This window comes from Numida meleagris, chromosome 3 (genome assembly GCF_002078875.1).
Source record: "Numida meleagris isolate 19003 breed g44 Domestic line chromosome 3, NumMel1.0, whole genome shotgun sequence".
NCBI lineage: Eukaryota > Metazoa > Chordata > Aves > Galliformes > Numididae > Numida > Numida meleagris.
In genome coordinates, this window is record NC_034411.1 from 68343715 (window position 1) to 68359512 (window position 15798).

The following is a 15798-nucleotide window of genomic DNA, read 5'->3' on the forward strand; positions in this document are numbered from 1 at the left end:
GTTTTGTTTTTCTTTAATGCAGATTTTATTTTGAAAGGGACTCTGAGATGCTGCGCTTTGAGAATGATTAATAAAATTTAAAAGTGTAAAAAGCTTTCAACTAAAAACTTTCCAACTCCTAACCAGAACAAACTAAATACATAACCAAACGAGTTAATCGTTTTGGTTTCCAGAACAGCACATCCTGGCAAACAAAGTATTAGTCACAACAAACTCTTTTTACCCAACTCTAGCTGCAGAACACTGGACAATTTCCCCAAATTCTGGGGATAGAAGAACTGCTCTGACTTCCTTCAGATCACGCTATGCCAGGATGGTTGCCAAAGATCACCAGCATTTGAGAGAGCTCTAACTGCACCTTATTTTCACTCTGATCCCTCTGGACAGCGAGAGATAACTAACACAGAGCATGGAAATCCCCCCCGCGTGGGGAGGAAGGCTGAAGGGAGGGGAAGCGTGTTGGGAATTTCCTTTCCAGGAGGTGAATTTCCTGGGAGCCAGGCTGGCGGCTGGGGCATTTGCACAAAAGCCATACTGAATGGCTGCAGCAGAACACTGTGTCAGCCCAATTTCTGTAAACCAGTAATGTCACTGCATTTATCAGATGCAGTTTCATGATTTACTTCAGCAACAATTTGCGTCATAAAGTTACCTAATTTTCTTCTGTTCTTATTGAGTTATCTTCCCCCAGCAGCCTTACCAGGCCTAACCTAAAACCTTAAGCCAGGTAACTTCACCAAACACAGCTGCCTCTTACTCTCATCATGCCTTAACAAACTCCACTCCTAGTAACTTTTTAAAGCTCTCCTTATATAGAAGTCACCTCCTGACAGCTGAGGACTATTATTACTATTCTCCTATGTTTTAATCTGTTTTAATTCATAACAAGACTTCACAGCTACAGGTACTTTATTACCACTGGGAAAGGTTATATAAAAAGTATATCCAAAGATTTCAATTTTTGTTTTCATGGATTTCTTTTTCCCTGTTTTTCCTGCAGGAGAACCTAGAATACTCAGCAGCATGGTGCATGTTACAAAAACTTCTGCTTACTACTCAGTGTCTGACACGCTTCCTCCCTTTACTTACCAGTTACCATCGGTCAGCAGAAGCTGGGATTCATTATGCAGCTGAATAATTAATTCATAGGAACATTCTTTATGAATCGTAGGGGAAGAAAGTGTAACTCATACTACCAAGTCTGTTGTTCCCTGAGTTAATGTTTTACAGGAAAACTGAACATGACCATTTTTTATATTTACCTCAGCAAGTTAGGTCAGCCCTCACTTTCCTTAGAAGTCACCACAAAAAATAAGAAATGATAGGTTGGATATTTGTTTCAAGGCACTTTGCAAAGCTTCTTCATTTCATCCTTTTGAGGAAGGAAAAAGGGAAATTTGTTGCTTTTTCCCAATTCCCCAACTTCATAACTGGCAGTGAGTAACTCTGCATGGTTATTTCCCTCCATCATCCACTGTGGTGAAGCTGACAGTTATTCCCAGCACAGTTACTAGGAAAACCCCCATAAAGTGTTAATTTTCATTATACAGTACTAAAAGGACATGCAACTGTGGCTAAGTGGCTATCACATAAAGTACTGAAGAGTTCTGGTGTACTAAACATTTATCTACTGTTTCAGCCGAGCACTAAAGCCAAAGTTTCAGGAGGATGGATAGCCCCACCAGTTTAACTCTTCCTCTCACAGAGGTGATGCTGGGGATGCAAGAGGACAAGAGTACCAGCACTGAACACCAGCTCTGTGTACCTGAGCTCAATTCAGGCCTCTCTCAGATGGAGAGCACCGTGACAACCGTATAAAAAAGTTGCTTTTACCACTTGACTCAGCCACAAATACACCTGCGCTCTTAAACACAGCTTAACAAGTGATAGCAAACATTCAAGCTTTGCATTTCCCATTTTGAGGACAGCCTTTTAGATTTACAGGAGCACAAACTTGCCACTCAGGTTGAGGGTTTTGGAGTTTAGAGAGCTTACATCAGCACTCCCTGATGCAAAGTGAGATAAAGAACTGGTCAGATTTCAGCATATAAAGCTGTTGCTAGAGGTGCCAAAAGAAATAATTTTGAGCCAAACAGTTGGTTTGATGGCTCCACTAATTACAGGCCAGCACTGTTCCTGCTGAGCTGAAGAAGGCCACGGCTTGTTGTCAAGCAGACAGATTAGCCGCTGTCACCCATTAAGACCACCGCTTGAGTGTAGACAGAGACATGGAAGGAAACATAAGAAGGCCGCATGTGCATAACCAAACAGGCTACCTTGCTGAAAAGAAACCCCCTAAAGCCACATTCTGCTTCATTAGCACATGAAAATAAGGTAATTGAATACTTCATTCTCCCATCAAGAGCCAGGATCCATCACTCATGGAAATTGAGTTTTGATAAGGTGGGGTGTTTAAATGAGGCAGAAAGATTCTTTGAGTGTGTGTTACTTTGTTTATCTGGGAGAAATCCCACTTAAATATAAGTGAAAAAGACATAAAAATCACTTTATCCCATGAATCACCGGAACACAACAAAGGCACTGCGAGGATGAAACTTAAACCCATCTTAACTTTATTCTGAGAACAGGAGGCAATATATTTTTTGCTGTGCTTATTTTTGTACTAGAAATCCCCGTTTCTCTGTTCTTTTTTTAAATCTCTTCTCCTTGAACTCTCTGAATACCTCGTTATTTTTGACGGTTTTTAACATTGTATATATCAAGGTATTCTAATAAACTTTGTTTGTTAAAGTTTATGCACATCATACTCTCAGGTTATTGTTTTTATTTTAACTTCAGCTCATGATCAAAATAAGAAAATAAATCTAATGTAAGACATACCAGTCTCAGACTGAGACAGCTCCTGCTTTAGGTCTGTAGTCTTTTTTAGGGAAAAAAAAAAACAGAGAAGATAAAGTATTCTGATATTTGAAAGGAAAAAAACCTAAGCAGAAAGTGTTTTACCTTTTTTAGCAAGCTAAACAGCAATTCATTTTCTCCCACTGGCTGATCACCTTAAGTATGAAGCACAGTGACTGGCATTTCCTCCAGAAAAAAATATTTATGTAAATACTGCAAATAGACTCCTTGCCTTAGCCAAAAATGCCTGCTGTGGTATTGCCAAGTCTTTCGTAGAAAACTGGAATTACAGCGGCATGAAGATGGACAGATTGGACCCTTGTTTCTTGGGTTTGTCTAAACAGAAGTTAAAGTGCTACACTTCCCTAGTTTAGAAACTGTTCTGCTGATATTTAATATCCAAACAGAAAGAAAAATGACAATACAGAGCAGCTCTCAGCCACTGACCACCACAAGGCTTTTACTAAAATTTAACACAAACAGCCCCCCCACACCCTTCTCAGGCTCTTTAACAGAAATGTATAAAGGCCCTTTGCTCTTCTCTCATTCCCTCTTGTGCACGCATATGCTGGAATAACAAAAAGGCTTTCCTTCCTAGAAATTTGTGTAGGAACAGTGGTGCTAGGAAGCGTTCTTGTTAGGATTGGCTAAGCTGCATGTTTACAACACTTTCAAGGTATCTAAATGGCACTGGCGCTATGGAAGCACTACCACTCCTTTTCTAGGCCTTCTGCCCCCACCCCATCTTTGCTGCTGGCAGCAGAGCACAGCCAATCCCCAGCCCAACCCCTATCAGAGAAATAACTCCGCATTAGGTACTTGATTTTCTGTGGCCTGGTCTGCTGGGTGTGAGCTGTGCCAGGAGGCGGCCAAAGTAGAAGAAAAGTGAGAGCTTCAGCCATCTTGGAGCAGCACCTCTTGCAGCAATGCCTCTTTGGTCAAATTACTGAAGGTGGACTAGATGGCTACTAGAAAGGCTGAGTAGTGGTGGGGGAGCAACAACCTCCAGCTGACAAGTGACCATCCTGCTGCTTTCAGAGCAAGGAGAACTGTGGCTGAAGGCAACGCCAACAGCTGTAGGCCTCATGATGGCAGCAGCATGACTGCCACAGGCAAAGGCAAGGCCATTAACCTTTTTTTGTTCTGATGGCTGAACAGACCATCCGAGCTAAATTAGCAGGCCACGAATTAACACCCCTTTTAGTGCCTGCCAGCAGAACTAAACGTAAAACAAAACCATGTGGCCGGGAGTTGTATGAAATGGTGTCACAGGCCTTACTGCATATTTTCCCCGCCCTTGGACTAGCAGAACACGCTGTGACAACTGTACAACCAAAGCAAACATTTGCAAATTATACACAGCTTGTGATTTTCTATGGAATAAATCAGAATAAAGAAAAACTGGAACTTGATCTGACTCACTATCTCTGAAAGAATACCTAAAAAAAAAAAAAAAAAAAAGCTTGAACGACAGTCCCTATCCACTGGTAAAATACTGATTTCCCAGGCCTGAACACACTAAGCAGACAACGTGCCTCAGGAATTCATCTAGAGCAAACTGGATCTGCAGAACCCACAGGGAAAAATGCGTATTATCAAAGTGCTAAGAGCTTTCCACAACATGCTGAGAAAAAAACTGCAAGAGGTCCTCTACACATTGAACATGGACAGCAAGCTAAGCTCTGCTTGACCACAGTTACTCCACACCTCTGCCTCGCTGCTTCTTACCAAATGTGCCTCAGAGCCAGACCTACAAGTAACTTCCCCAGAGCCATGCCCACACTCTGATCCTCATGTAAAACCCTCTCAATGCTGCTCCTGGCTTAGCTGAGCCAGTGGAAAATTCTTCCTGACATTCCCTGTTGCTGACAGGGCCCCAGCGCTGAAGCAACAAGATAAATTACATCATAAGCTGCCAAGACGTCCATCATGACCAAAATGTGAATGCAACAGAGGCAGAAAGCTACTCAAGACTGTGATGAGGAGTTTTGACTCTAATGTGAGACATCTTTGTTATAGATAAATTTAGGAATGTCACAGCAGTGAGAAAAACTTTGACTGTAAAAGTCTCTCTCTACCTTAATAAATAAAAGCACTAGTATTTCTGATGTAAGCAAGTTCAGTTACAGAACATGAGAATTGCTGCCACATGTAACAGCACACATTATTACAGTGCAAATACGTAACAGCACAAATCCACATAACCTATATAAAAAGCAAGCACAGTTCTGCTTGTTCTGCCTATCTAAAACTTTTTTTTTTAAGTGCTTAACAATACAGGACGATTTAACAGGTGTCATTATTTCTCCCAGGTATAATCATCTTTTTCATTTGCCCATGTGAGAAAAGAAAAGCTATTTAATGAGCAGGCTGAAAATGATGATTAATTAAACAACTTCCAGGGCCTGGGGGATCTTCCTCCATTTGGGATGCATTTCCTCTGGAAGGCAAGAGCAGGCTCCTTCTCAGCTTTTTTGTTTTAGCCAGCATGTATTTGTAAAGTGTCGAAGATGCTTAAGCTGGTATGCGTCAGTAAAAGGTTGAAGATGTTTCTCAGCTTACTTGTCAGCCATTCTGGCATCAGCTATCCAGGAGTAACAACCACCACCTCACAGGATAACTTTTTTAGGTACTTGTAGCAGTATTTCAGCTCTGTCCAAGACAAGATTGGGCATCGGATTCAATATTTAAGAAGCAACACTCGTGGATAGCATTTCCTCTTCTACTCACTTAGGAGATCCAAATCTGCTGCTTTTTGAACTGAATACTCACATGCACTAAGTGAACCCCTGAATAGAATCCATCTCATCTAAGCTGGCTTGAGACTGGTTGCCTAGTGAAAATTTGCAAACAACGAGCAAGACAACAGGTCAGAGTTGGTGAGACATGTGGCCCCTTTCCCTTTTTCTTACTACAACACCTCCAAGACCTTTGATCTGAATGTCAGTGGTGAAAACACACAAACAGATACTCTCTTATAATATACCCACAGGTGTACATTCCTAAAACTGTTACATTCCACTACCTTCAGCTGTGCTGCAAAACAATACCTTAAGAAGCTGACCCCTTCTCTCCTCAGATCACACAGACATCCCAGCAAGCAGGGTATTCTGGATGCCAGCAATCACCGCACCAACAAATTCAAACAGCGCATGTAAAGAAGTGAATAACATACAGGCTGAAGCTCTTCTGCGTTACTTATGCTGAGCACCAACTTGCAGAGAAAGGGTGCTTCTCCTGCTCAGCATGAGCCAATGTGCATCTGAGCCAGGCAGCTGGAGCTGCGGTGCTGGAAGGCTGGGTTTAAGGCAAGATTGACTCAATTTTGCCAGTGCAGCAAGGATTAGAAATCTTGTCGAAATAGATACAGCCCCTGTGGATGTTCAAGACCGCTCCCCATAACAGTGTGCAACAAGATTGTTCACTTGGCTGGGGCTATTTAATGCAAAAATGCATCCCATTACAGTTTGTACCTTTTTTAAAAAGCAGCCTCTAGCTTTGACAGCTTAACATGGGAGACACTGCTTTTTGCTGTTAAAAACATGCCAACATACTTCTGTAACTGGAAAGGAGGAAAAAAAGCGTGAGGAATCCAGCAGTCCATTTTTCTCTCCGATTGTTCTGCGCTGTGTTTATCAATAGGCTGCCGCTACATCCCCTTTTGTTAGAAAATTAAAAGTTGAACTGCAAGCATAAAAGCCACCGTGAACCATGCAATAACCTCCAGGCATTTTAAGAGCAGCAGAGGTTAGAAGGGCAGCTCCTGACTCTAAACAGAACCTATTGTTTCTTTTTCTTCTTGAATAACAAAAGCCGAGCTGAAAGCTATTTACCTGGTTTTACCTCAGTCAGATCTCATTTCCCCCTCTATTTTCAGTAGATGATCTTATCAAACGGTGTCATTTCTAACAATTGCTTTGGTCAGATATATTTTTCTCAGTTGTTTTTTTTTATTATTATTTAAGTGGTAGATTCTATTATACATAACTCGAGATACAAAGTCACAGCAGAAAAACAATCAGAAGAGTTTAGGATTCTGCCAAACGCACATTTAAAGTCAGGGTAGCTAGTTTTGAGACTTCAGATGAATACACTTTCATTTTGAAATCACGCAGGCCGACTTACAGTACAAGGCTCTGATCTTGCAAACATTCCCACACAAATTTTCAGCCCGTGCAGCCCATGTGTTCCCCCCACACCGCCGTCAGATTCACAGAACTGGACGCTGAACTTGCGCAAGTGGGACTGCAGAGCAAGGGTGGAAGGAAAAAATCTCTGTCTGACAAAATTATGGGAGTTCTGTTACTGAAAGCAGCGAGTGCAGTGTATTACTTGAATTATTTATGATACAGAAAAAAAAAGTTTGATTCCAAAACAAAAACCTTCTGCGAGTAGGCACTGTGCAGTTTTTGTGTCTGGAAGGGAGTGATCTCCAGTTAACTTAAAATCCTGAGACCCAGCCTTAAAAAAATCCTAGTTACAGCTAAAAGCAATCTACAATATATAATTTCTTCCACTGCTTTTAAAGTGCAGTTGCAACACTTATAATACTTAAAAAAAAAAAAAAACCTGTTGGAGTTTTTTCTCTTTATGGACAAAGCAATCACAAACAAGCAATCATTTCTAGCTTCTAGTTTTACTGAACTCTGTATTAAATTTTCTTATTTTCTCAAAATCTCTTTCCAGCTTCTTGTGTTTTGCACATTTCTGAAATACTTTAACTGAAAATATTTAACAAAATCGCTCTCCATTTCATTAACTGCTGTTGGTAAAATCTTCAAAGGCTGAACAGAGAAACTGTTTTATTATCTCTCTCTACGAATTAAATTCCAGTGTGGTATTTGCAAACCTAAAAACACTTCTTGACACAGAAATCTACAATGCAAGGCTATGGCATTTGATTCTTCCTCACTACCTGAAGTTTGTAAATACTATACAGAAGCATAAGAAAGCCATTTTTAACAGTAAAATAACAGGACTTCTCTTTCCTATATATGTATCTTCTGCATTTGTATTTTTAGGAAATTCCTGGATAAAAATCTAGAAATTTTCCTTATAATAACATGCTATGAAATTTGACTTTGTTCAATATTATATAAGCAGGAGTGGGCTCTCCAGTCAGTATGGTATTTGATCTTCAGCTGGTATAAACGGTCTTATCTCAACTGGAGGTGATGTCCCATCAGGACTAATTTAAGACATGCAAAGTGTTTCCGACAAGTAAAACCGTAGATACAAAAAAGACTGAAAACATTTCTTCTCGCACTACTTAGAAGTAAGCTGAAGACAACACATTTCTGAAAGTGGCTATGCAGCCTTACAGTCAAGTTTAAAACTTAGTTATGTTTTCACTTTCAGCAAAGACCGCATCACCAACAGAAAATAAAATCAGACAAAAGTGTTTTAATTTTGGCATCTGCTCTTGTCCTCTTGCAGCACAATTTCCAGCCAAAGTTTTTCCTAACTACAAATTAAAAGAAAATCTAGATCTGAGTGCCTGCAAGAACCAAAATAATTGCATGTAATATTGGTTTTCTACATATCTCTACTGAGTCACTTGAAATGTTGTAATTACATATCTTTCCTGCTTCAATAAAATTTTGGTGAAAGGTTTACTTACTACAGTCCTTTATAGCTCTGGAAGAACTGGCAAACTGGAAAGAGGAAAGTCACTTTCTAGTCAGTTCAAAGGAAATGGAGTATGCTCATTTCCACTTGAAGAATTCACTCTCTATCAGGCTATACAGACATTTGTGCGTAACCCTCTTCAGTGCAGCATCTGGGCACAATATTTTCAGCTTATTGCTTTTTTTCACTGAACATATTATTAGTTTATAAACCTCAGGAAAAAAAAAAAGAGCATAAGGTGAGAAGGAGTTTGAGCAAAAATGTATGATTATGCAGTTAATCACATTCCTCCCAGAGCTGCTGGGGGGACGTGGGTAGGACTCATGATTTCTCATTTGCTTCCAAATCTGAACACACACACACACACACACACTCAAGTATCCTATCTTTCTGATTTGGGGCAACTATCTACCAAAGCAGGTTACTTCACTTCATTGCTTAAGAAAGCAAGTTTTGTCAAAAGCATTTGTGCTGAAATTCTAAAAATTGCATTATATTTCAATAGGAAAGAAGAAGATTTACCTTGAACTTTCAAAAATGAGTGCCTCCCTACTCTAACACAGTTTTCCAATGTCTAACAAGAACAAGTTTACTAACACTGCTTTGAAAAATGTCTGTAAGTGGCTTGGAAGAGAAAGGAGAATAATTTATTTCTCCTCTTTACTGCCTAACTATTGCTCGAGTCTTCTCACCACACAAGATGTACACACTTAGCATTTTCAATTACTTCATATGGATGATGCAGTTCAGTAACTAAAACATTAAGACATTTGGCAGACACAATAAAACGATTCTGGGAAATAGATGTGGGGGGCAATGTTTCTGAACTTCTTCACACAGATTTCTAATGAGAGAGTTCCTAACAACCGTATTTAAGGACCTTTAACCATAAAAACAGAACAATCAAGAAACTATTTATAATATACCTACATCTGGCAAGCTAGACAAGACTGGAATGTTTCTGAAAATAATGACACTCCTTTTCAGGTGTGACTTTGAGGGGGACAGTTACCTTCACAGGCTTGAAGACAGAATTAGAGCACACATAATTCAGAAAGCATACACCATTGTGCAATAGAAAGGCACGAAAGGCTTAAAGGAGGAGGAAAGTAAGGGAAACGTTATTCCATCTTCATTCCATGCTTCTGGAATGTGGGCAGATCATAGTAAAAGTTTAAGTGAAAAGAAGATTAAAGGAAAACTGCTAAAGCCAAAAAGGACACTCACATCATCTGGTGCAAGTCAGCTGTGGCTCCACAGATCTCTGTGGAGTTGCACTGATTCACGCCAGCCCATGCTTTGGACCGACGGCTTCAGAGAAGATACCATTGATTAAATGTGTGCTCTGTTTCGACCGAAAGCTGCTCCCGCCGTCAGGGCGCATCTTGGCCCAGCTGGAAGCCAGTCGGGCGTTTTTCTTTTTGCTAGAAAGCACCCTATAGGCAAATTCCGCAATAAAAAAATAAATGCCTACATAAATTATCGACTACTGTTTGTTATTATTTATCATCTTTTGGCACATACAGGCATGCCAGGCACTTTACAGAAAATACACTGTAGACAATTCCCTGCCCTGCAGAGCCTAAAACAGAGGGGCCAATCACTACTTTACTGAAAATTGTTCCAGCTACTCCAGTAGCGTTCCTCAGGGCAGTAAGGCTGCACTCACTGTGCATGTTAGCAATTCCAGGTCTTAAGTTGCAAACATGGCAAACAAGGGAGGATAAAACAAAAAGATGTATGTTAGCGAGAAAAGGCCCTGCACTCACTTGGTCAAGACACACCTACATCCTGGAAACCTTTCTGAACCTGAGCATTTTCTCTGTAGCCTAACTGCACCCAGTTTTCACCAAAAGAAGCAAGTCTTAAGGCCTTATCTTTTAAAATGTCACTATGCAAGAACATGATGTTAAGCATGTGGTTTCTAATGTGATACATCGCTAATAAAGAGATCTCTAACATCGGTTTTAATAAGAAAGAGGAATCAGGAACAGCAGCAACAATTGTTGAATAGCAACACCCATATGGTTTCAAGCTTAGCCACCCATCCCTGCACTGAGTGGTGCGGCTGCACACACTGACAAGCCATCCGCCCAGCCTTCAAAGGAAAAAGAAAAGTGGAACATGAGGCCAACTGTGAAACTGAAAGAGCTATCAGGTTTGAGGAGGGCTGGGGAGAGAAAGCTCATAAATTACGAAGTGTAACAATGACAATCACTTTTAGAGTCACATCCTGCTTATCAGAAAAGCCACAATCATAATCTCAGAGCATCCAAAAAGAAGGAGTAACCTATCAACTACCAGCAATTGTTTCTAGAACTAGTCATATCACCAGATATTTTTCTAAACGCTACTTGGAACCCACAAATGTTTAAGTTTTACAGGCAGGGCAGATCCACACTGCCAAAGAATGACTGAAATGAACATACCTAACATACAGTGAATTATGCATAGAGGTAGGTTTCCTTCTTTGCCCTATTCTCTGGGCCATAGCAGTTTCACGATACTACTTCAGCACTATCTCAGGTTGGGCGTTTCGCTTTTACAAAAGTCAGCACTTAAATAACTTCTGTTGTGGCCACAATACGATTGGCCACCCTTAAAGTTAAAAAACAAACAAAAAAAGACACAAACCTGTCAGACTGCTTCATTTGTACAAAGTTTTTTGGAAAGTAATAGACAATTTTTATTATTTAACTATCATTATTTTTAAGATGTAGATAGAGTCAAGTTAGTTTTCACTAGTTTATAATAAATTAGTTTTGTAAAAAAAAAAAAAAAGCAACAAGAAACCAAGTTTGTGACAAGAGATAATCTGCATTCATTACAGTAATTTCCAAAAATACAGTTCTGGCCATCAGGAACAGTATTCCTATACTTACCAGTTAAGCACACAGCACTGTATTTCAATCATAGGCACAAGACATGAAACATTTACTATTAAGCACCTTAGCAAGCACTTAACAGCTGCTGAGAACATGAGTGCTCCTATGGCTTTTGGCAAGATTTAGCAGGTTTGGAAATCACAAAGATGAGATCTAGCAAAGGTATTTTGAGGATCAAATCTCTCAAAAAATAAAAATCATAATCTAAGTAATCATACAGGCAATTTGCAGTTAAACTGTCAATTGTACTACTCCGCCTCCTCTGTAGTTTCACATTACATCGTAATCTTTTAATTCTACAATGGAAAAAGTCGCTATGAGCATTGGAGGTACTTGAAAAAACTTCAAAACTCCCACAGTGAAACAGCGCGCTGCTTCTAAGCGTGGATACTTCTGAAATTATATGAGCTGCTATTTAAAGGTTACTCATTTCAAACTGAAATTGATGGAGCAATCATTTTCACTTCCATAAATAATACTTTACAGGAATTACAGAGTGTTTTAACTTCTTAGATGTATTATACTGACTTACCAATTTTATGTAAAATTATCTCCTCATTTGAAGTGTTTGATAAATATTCCTCTGAAGGATGCAGTGCCCCACGTAAACTTATTACTACTGAAACTCTTAAGAAAGTGACACTGCCAGCAGGAGAAGCCATGGGAATACAGCAGAAATATTTTCATACAATCTAATTGGCTCTTATTTGCCTGAAAGGGATCACATATTTAGAGGAGACATATGCTTTGCAAATTGTTGTAGTCCAACTGGAATCAGTACTTAAATCAGTCAGAGCAAAACGGAATTCATCTGAACAGGAGGGTTAGGGCTTGAGTTAATTTGTCATCCATGATTATCACTTGGAAGTTCACTGACTTTATTAAAGACAACTACTGTGTGATAAGGACAGTGGAGGCACTATTAACCATGTCATTTAAATTGCTTGAGTTGGCGTCGCGCCCAAGTCCTGCAGCTCACTGTATCAGCACACTTGTTGCTGGCAGGGATTCAGCTGGGGGCGGGGGNGCAATAGAGGAACTCCTCAGGACTGAGCATGCTGCTGAGTTCTACCGTAACTCATAAGAACAAGCAGTATTACTCAGTCTGTGTATTTTCGATTGCTAAAGAAAAGAATGACAAAATAATGACAGACAAGACTCTGTTCGTAAAGAAGAAATGGCAAAGCCTTTTACAATTGTTATAATTGCCATTTGAAAGTGCCTAATTTTGCATTTTTTTGGATCAGAGCATTTAGCTTCTAACTGCAGCGCTCAGAAAGAAACAAAGAGAGTCCCCCCAGCACTTGCTCTGCCCAATGTTATGATCCTGTATCTATCTCCCTCCAACCCCACAGCACCTCCTGCTTTCACTTCACACAGCCCACAGCAAGGAGAGCTTCTCTGCCTGGGCACGGTTTGTTTTCAGAAGCAGTGAGAGTCCTTTTATTCCAGGCAAGAACCATGCAAAGTAGCACACAACACATTTTGGAAACCCGAAAATTAAGAAGGGATTTTTCTTTCTGATTCACACTAGAATTAGTACTATTGGATTTGCTGGAAACAACCAATTACATTAGGCAGATTACTTTCACATGGAGCAATTCACTATACTCTTCATCTCCCCTTCTCCTAAATTTACACATCCAGATTCATAAAAAAAAGGGCGTCCTTTCCTCGGAAGGATGTCCCATTTTCAGAAGGGCATAATCCCTCAGCTCCAGCATCCCAGATAAAGTGCAGAGCAGCTCTACCCTGCTTGCTAGCAGAGCTGTGCTCCCTGTGCCCGCAGTGTGCCCCCAGGGGCCCCACATTGCCCCTCAGCACTGCTCAGGGAGACGAGGACAGACACTGGGTAATATGATGGGCCTCATCTGTACAGACAAATGCTCAGGTGGCCCCGAGGATGGAACTGTTGGCGAAAGGATCTTACCTTCTGCAAACCGTCCTCGGGCGCCTGCAAGCGAAGGATCTGGAGGCACAAAAGCAAAACCCCAATTGTAAGTGCAGAGCCTACAGCTGGCCCCGCTGCTGTGCCCCCCCCCCTCCAGCCCTCCCCGCCACAGACCACCTTCCCACTGCACTCATCCCTCACCGCTCGCCCCAACGCCGCCTGTTCGCCCTGTAACGCCAGCACCACCGCTCTCATTTACCTCTCACCATCTCCAGGGAAGGGAAGCACAGGGGAGGAAGAGAAAAGCAAATGCATAAAGGAAGCTTCAGAAACACGAGATTCAACTTCTTTACAATCCCAGATAAAGGTTAATGGTTAAACTCCTTCCTCTCCCTCCCACCCTCACAATTATTGATGCCCTTCGAGAAACGAAATGTTTTTTTTTGTTCCCGTTCACCAGCGCCTAGACAAACTGTCAACATCTCCGCTTTATTTACGGGTTGAGCAAGAGCAGTTCTTCAAACATCGACATTTTATTTATTTATTTATTTTCGCGTTAATCCTGGAGAGAGACTCCACTTCTCTAAAACGACGCAATGTGCCAACTTCTGTCGGATTTATTTTTAACAAACGGGAGCGGGCGCCTCGCGCTCCGCAGCCCCTGCCCCGCAGCCCCGCAGCCCGCCCCGCAGCCCGGCACCCCGCGACCCCCACCTGCTCCACGTCCAGTGGGGCTTCAAGAGAGGAAACCAAATCTGCCAAGTGGTTCCTTTCGGGCGCGTCCTTCAACCCGTCTGGAGGTTTAAACCTGCAAAACAAACACCTCTATTGAATGCAAACTAAGCTCGGGGGGCTGCCGGGCTAATTCCCCGGCAGACAGCTACTCTCAGTGTCTGGTTACACAAACATACCTACAGACAGGTTGGAGAGGAGTCCCTTGGAAACCAAAGGGGGGGATGGGGGGGGAGGAACAAATCAAAGTAGGCACAAAGTATTGGGGGGGAGGGGGGGGACTGAGAGAGGGGAGGTGCGCGGCGGGAGGCAGGTTTAACATCGAGAAGGGGAGGCCTGGGAAGGGCGCGGGGGTTGGGGGGTCCTCCGGGCGGCGATAACACGTTATTGCGTACAGCCCCGCGTAAGACGGAGGGTGCGAGCTGCGGAGGCTGCGGAAGGAGGCGGGGTGGGAGCGGGCTGCGCTGGGGCGGGGGTCGCGAGGGTCGCCAGCTCTGCCACCCGCCTCGCTTACCTGCCGCTGCCCGCGGCCGCCTCATCGCGCCGGGCACAAAGGGGCGGCGGGGCCGGGACGAGCGGGAGGAACGACGACGGCAGTGACAGGAGCGGCGGGGCGCTGGGAATGAAAATAAGAACCGCGCAATACGAGAGACGACCACCCCAATGAGCGGCAGCGAGAGGCGGTCCCCTCCCCCGGGGGCAGCGCTGCGGGGCGCCAGGCCCGGCCTGGGGGGTACGCGGGGAGCGGAGGGGAGGGGCGGGGGGAGCCGCCTGCTCGGCCCGGCCCGGCCCTGCCCTGCCCTGCCCGCCGTGGGGTGCGCAGCCCCCGGCGCCCCGCTGGCCCGCGCGGTCGGGCCGCTTCCCGGCTGTCACATGGCTGCCGCCGCCCCCGGAGGGTTTCAGGCCGCGCTTCGCTTTCGCTTTGGCCCCGCCGAGGGGATGCCGCTCCTGGCGGGAGTCTGAGGGGACTCTGAGAGGGCTGAAGAGGGGCTGAGATGCCCGGAGCTCTGGAGGGGCTCCCTGAGGTGCTGCCAGCCCGCCTCTGGCCTTCCGAGTAGGAAAAGTACAAAATAATAATAATAGCATCGCAGCTCTGGACAGTTAATGCTACTCAGAGAGGAGCAGAAGTGACGAGAGCAGTGCGCAGTGGCTGCCCGTGTGCTTGCTGTGAAGGGCCCTTCACGGGCGCACAAACCCCATAGCAGAGCTGGTCGCTCCTAGCAGTCCTGGGGACCTGGCAGCACCTCCCTGTGAGGGGTGCCTGCAGAGTGGGTTGTCCGGAGCCTGCCGGCACCACAGCCTTGTTTTGCGGTGAGCTCTGCCACCCTGGCCTTCCCTCAGTGCCCCTCAAACATGGCACACGGTCATGGCTCGTAACCCCAGCTCTGCTCCCCACCCCAAAGCCCAGCTGATGCCTTGTGCCCATAGTATTCATTGTCTTTCATTAATTTTCTCTTCAGTCACAGTGCTGAGTTTGATCCTGCTTATCTGTGTTTTTCTGCAAGAAATCTCCATGAAATCAAGCACTAGGCAGCAAGATACTGGAAAATGGCAAAATAGGACAGAACCTGTCCCTAATTACACAAATCCCTCCTCACGTGCCTTCCCCAGTGACTGCCCAGAAACTATGTCCTGAATTTCTAACAGAAAACATTTTGCAATAAGTGAAATACAGGGAAACAATAGCCTAATTTACCCAGTAAGAATAAGATCTCCTCCCTGAAAAGAGTAACCCAGATAAAAGGAGAGAGTGAGGAGGTAGGTGACTAGGCAGTCGTTGAGGCCTATTTGCTGGTGCTGCCC

At 43.3% G+C, this 15798-nt stretch overlaps 1 protein-coding gene across 2 annotated transcripts in view; it reads right to left on the minus strand.

Annotated features, from left to right (window-relative positions):
• The window catches only part of PRDM1 (PR/SET domain 1), a 98300-nt gene extending 83125 nt beyond the window's left edge, over nt 1-15175 (minus strand). Inside the window, exons 1-3 of one of the 2 annotated variants that reach the window (XM_021389572.1) lie at nt 14510-15175; nt 13978-14071; nt 13303-13341 (exon numbers count right to left, since the gene is read on the minus strand). In XM_021389572.1, coding sequence (XP_021245247.1) covers nt 13303-13341; nt 13978-14071; nt 14510-15081 — 705 coding nt within the window. In that variant the 5' untranslated portion in view covers nt 15082-15175. Of the gene's footprint in view, nt 1-13302; nt 13342-13977; nt 14072-14509 lie in introns of those variants that run through there. The other variant, XM_021389573.1, reaches the window with a different exon arrangement.